General features: G+C 29.7%; 1 protein-coding gene across 1 annotated transcript in view; it reads left to right on the top strand.

Moving 5' to 3' along the window:
• The first annotated feature begins 615 nt into the window (after window positions 1–615).
• The window catches only part of LOC108690347, a 9,724-nt gene continuing 5,061 nt past the window's right edge, over window positions 616–5,278 (top strand). The window contains exons 1-4 of the mRNA XM_018197593.1: window positions 616–664; window positions 938–1,209; window positions 1,648–2,072; window positions 4,354–4,974. Coding sequence (XP_018053082.1) covers window positions 634–664; window positions 938–1,209; window positions 1,648–2,072; window positions 4,354–4,974 — 1,349 coding nt within the window. The 5' untranslated portion in view covers window positions 616–633. The remainder of the gene's footprint in view (window positions 665–937; window positions 1,210–1,647; window positions 2,073–4,353; window positions 4,975–5,278) is intronic.

The following is a 5,278-nucleotide window of genomic DNA, read 5'->3' on the forward strand; positions in this document are numbered from 1 at the left end:
ATATATGATGTTTCAGATTTTATCAAAAGATAATGATCGATATTCACTGTCGGTTCTTATATTTAACTATCTTAAGTAGCAGTCGTAAGATATTATAAATGATTTACATATCTGTAATCACAGGTCGGTATTCTCATTGTGTGCCGGTATTCTCATTTTTATATTTAAAATTATCTTAAGTACGATCTTAAGATATCATAAATCAATTACAAAGCCATATTAGCATCTTAAGACATTTGTAATCCATTTTTATTTCCAGCCTATCATATGTAATATCTTAAGATGTTAATACAGCTTTTAGTTCATAAAATTTTAAGATTGTATTTAAGACAGTCTTAAATATAAGAATCGATTATGAATATCGGTCTATAAATTTCGGCCAAAGAATATTAATGAATATCAGCTAAAGATATAATAAAATAATTTTCCTAATTTCATAAAATTAATAAATATTAGGACATTAATATTCATGCAGTTTATTATTTCGTTTGCTAATGGCAACTGTGATATTAATTTTTTGAAATGCTTTAGATAAAGCTGATAAGATATTATCTACATCTAAATAAGAATTTTATTCATCATTATAACTCAGTCATTTGATATTTGAACGCGATACACAGTGATAGCAAAGACATGAAGAAAGTATATCTCGCTGCTATAGCAGGTACGTCATTTGCATAAAATTGAGTAAAATTTTATCAGAAATTTTTATGTTTTATTATGCCAACTTTAAATTAAAATATTTTTTTAGCTGTAGAAATAAACGTCTTAGAATTAAAAGAATTTCGCGAGTGAAATTAACGAATAGAGAATAATTTGTCAAGTGAAATCTATAAAGAATCTTTATAAATAAAATTTGTTCTCTTCTATGTAAATAAAAAAATAAAATTTGTGATGTATATATTAAAACTTAATTCTTCAAAACCTTTTATTTTAGGAAATCTAGGTTCGTTGTCAGTGGGTTTAAATATGGGATGGGCATCGCCATCCATGCCTTTATTAATAAATGGTGATGGTGCTGGATATCCCGTGCGTTTGAATTTGCAAGAAATCTCTTGGGTGACATCTTTATTTACTCTTGGTGCCGTCCCGGGTTGCATTATTTCCGCATTAACAGTGAATATCATCGGCAGAAAGAACACCATGCTATTTTCAGCTGTGCCTTCGGCAATTGGTTGGTTGCTTATAGTCTTCGCAACCTCATCGCCGGTAATAGCTATATATATTGAGTATAACATCCGAGTATTTTTTAGAAAATATAGATAATAAAAATATTAAAAGTTAAAATTTAAAATATTCGTGAGCTATTAATTCTACATTGAATTATAAATATTCATAATCCTAATTATTCTTATCTTTCAAACAAAATTCTTCTAAGTTTTTCAATTTCTTAAAGTACTTTGTAGAAATATGCACATTTTAAAAGTACATTTAAATTATATATAACTGTAGCTTTTGACAGCATAATCTATTTTTCTTGGATCTCTTTGAATATTTCGCGACTTTCAGTTTAAATTCCAGACTCTTTTTTTCGCGACTTTATTTCGCTGTAATATGAAATCAAACTTAAAATCTCTATCTTTAATTAACAAGAAATGTTTTTCTTCTTAGCAAGCCTTCTTTTGATAAGCTTTTTTTACTTCGCAGGATCTATATATATCGAGGTTTTTATCCGGACTGGCTATGGGCATGCATGTTACAGTCATGCCTATGTATTTGGGCGAGATTTCGCCAGCAAACATTCGCGGTTATTTGGGATCCATGTTGATAGTCGCTATGAAACTTGGTGTTTTGATTGAGTTCACAATAGGTCCGTTTCTTTCAGTGAAAAATCTTGCCTTTATCTCTTTGGCGGCACCTTGTCTGTTCGTGGTCATTTTTATCTGGTTACCAGAATCTCCGTACTATTTGATACGCTGCGACGCCAAGGAGAAAGCTATAAACTCTCTTATTCAATTGAGAGGCAAAAAGGATGTTTATAAGGAGGCAGATACCATTGAGCAATCTGTAAAAGTCGATTTGGCTAACAAAGCTGGTTTTCGTGAACTCCTATTTATACCAGGAAATCGCCGGTAAGACGTCACATTTCGATCTATCATTATGTTTTTTGTGGCTGAATTATAATGTATAAGTATACTATTAGTATAAGTATACTAGTAGTAACTTTTGGAATTTAAAGAGATAGGAATATATATATATATATATATATATTTGATATTTGGCGAAAGCAAGAAAGAGAGTTTTAGTGCAGTCTAATGCAGGAGTAAAAAACAGATCTAATGTATCAATAATCCTAGCCAAAACTTGTAGAGATAAATTTTGAGAACAATATGTTATCAATTTCTGTTGACAGTAAAATATCAAACTTCATACAAATGATTAAGTCTGGAAAGTGTAATATATCTGACGATCTCGACAAATTGCCGGAAATCCCCGTTACATAAAACTGATAGGAAACGATAGGAATCTATATAATATCTGTCAAAAATTATCATTTATCTATATTGTTTCACTTTTTATATTCCAAAAGAAATGTTATCGTTTTTTATCATTATCTGAAAACGGATTTAATCCAGTTGGAAGACGATAGAAATCTTTATATTCTTTTACAAATTTATTATTCTTTACAATTTTGAAAGAAAATCTATAATTGTTAATAATTTATTAACAGATTTATTTATTAACAGATGATTCAAAATTTATCTTATAAAATTATAACAGAAACCATTTTGTAATCGATCATACAATCGCAACAACGAACGTTGCGATATTTTCCCATCATATTATTATGATTAAAAATTTTTATTTATCGTGCATGAACGTTACGTAATTCAAAACATATCTTATCATAAAGTTAAACAACGGGAAGTAGTACACGAGCATTATGCGACCTCATCATCAAATGAATCGGAGTTCTATTTCTCATAAGTAGAACCATACAGAATAAGATAAAAAGTGTAGTGTTATGAGATTCTTCATAATTTCTTGAATACGAATTCTCAAATTAAGTTTGAAAAGGATAGTAAACAAGAAATATATTTTGAATTTCTAATTCTGCAACAAATTAATTCAAAATAATTCCTGGAAGTTATATATGTATAAAAATGTGTTAATATGTATAATAGCATCTGAAATATTAACACCAAAACTCAATAAATTTCTGTACATTCATAATTATTTATTTATGAAGAAAAATATTAATATAACATATAAAATAGTTATGAAAAAAAAAAGAAACGATGAAGAATTACTTGTGGATTTATGATTTCATTGTGTAACTACGATTTTAAGCTATGAAAAGAAATGATAAGAAACGATAAATAAAATAATTATGAAAGAAAATGATAGCAAATCATTTTCCTTCATAATTATTTACGATATTCTTTTGTTAATTTCTGATTCATAAGTAACTGTGAGTAAAAATGGCTGAATTATTTCCTATCGTTTCTTTTGATCTTCTTTTAATAAGGATATGACAATTATTGCTTGTTTGCCATGCTATATATTCCTACTGAAAAAAATCACGTTAGACAGTTGCATAATGAAATTATGTAATTAAAACATTTAAAACAATGTAATGGATTCCAAATTAGTACGTGATGTTAAAATTATGTATTTTGAAGAGTCACGTGATGATATATTCTTTTTTCTTCTATTTCTATCATTCAATTCTTTAAATTTGATAACTATAAAATCACATGCTGGACAAAATTATTTCTAATATTATGTGATTTTTCAAATTACATCGTTTAAAAAAATCATGTACGGATTTGGAACAATCCGTTACATGATTTACATGTTTTAATTACATAATTTCATCATGTAACGTTGTAACATGATTTTTTTCAGTATGCCAGCGGATTTGCGGAAGAAATGAGCAGGATTTGCAGCTCTTGCTCGGTTTTTACTGCCAGTCTGCCGTTATCACCCACGCAGATTCTGCTTGCTTTCTGCCATCAATCTACTGGTACATAACATGTTAACAGACTCTGTCGATAGATTCTGAACTTAATGCGGACACAGATTGCTGGATGGATCTGCAGTAGGAGTCTAATTAAATTTGCTGCCAATCTTCCAGCAAACTGTTTGAATATAACTTGGTTATATTCGCGAACTAATATGAAACTTTCGATTTTTTTACCGTGGCATTACAAATAAATATTAGATTATATTAGTAAAATATTAGATAAATATTGGTTTAAAAATTTTAGTATTAATAATCTTTAAGAAACTCGGAGTTATTGATAATAATTTTTAATAAAAGTTAAAACTATCTATTTTATTATACAGAATTAACGATCGATTTAACTGATAAATTCGAATATCAAATTATTCGATTGACTAATTTTGCAGAGCTTTAACAACATTGGTGTGTCTGGTCATATTTCAACAGTTGAGTGGCTCTCAAGCCCTGTTGCAGTACGCTCAAATAATTTTCGATAAGATGAACAGTAATCTGGAAGGCAAATACTTGACTATAATACTGGGCGCCATGCAGCTAGTCTGCACGATTGTCTGCATGATTATCACTGATTGCAGCGGCAGAAAGTTATTATTGACGATCTCCGCTATCGGTACAGCGTGCTCCACTGCCATAGTCGCAACATATTTTCATCTTCAATACAATCACGTGGATATCAGCAATATAACGTGGTTACCCGCTGTAGGCGTGATCCTATTCATAGTCATGTACGGCCTCGGTTTATCAGTGTTACCGTACACCATGGCTGGTGAATTGTTTTCCATGAATGTGAAGGCCCTCGGCAATATGATAGGCATGATGACGATGACAATCGTAGCGTTTGTCGTCACGAACTTATATCTGATTATAAGTGAAGGTGCCGGTGTGCATACGCCGTTCTGGATATTTACCGCGTGCTGTTTTGTCGCTGCTATATTCACGTTTTTCTACGTACCTGAAACTAAAGGCAAAACGTTGGAACAAATACAAAGAAAATTGCATAATCCATCGAAGTGAAAAGAATTTGAGAATGAACGTGTCGATCTTCTCTTGATGAATATTTGAAGAATATTAATTTATAAAATGTTCGCGTTTTATTGACGAAAACAAGATTAAAAAGCCTTTCGAGATCATAAAATGTAATAGAAACTTAGTAATGGATGATTTTTAAATATAATGTACCAAAGATGTAAAATAGAATATTTAGTGCTGTAGAGTCAACTTAAGAAATCTCATTTTTAAGTAACCTTATAAAAAACTAACGGAATTAGATCTAACAAATATTATTGAAACATAAACAAATATACATATATGTAT

This window comes from Atta colombica, unplaced genomic scaffold, assembly GCF_001594045.1.
Source record: "Atta colombica isolate Treedump-2 unplaced genomic scaffold, Acol1.0 scaffold32, whole genome shotgun sequence".
In the NCBI taxonomy this organism is placed as follows: Eukaryota; Metazoa; Arthropoda; class Insecta; order Hymenoptera; family Formicidae; genus Atta; species Atta colombica.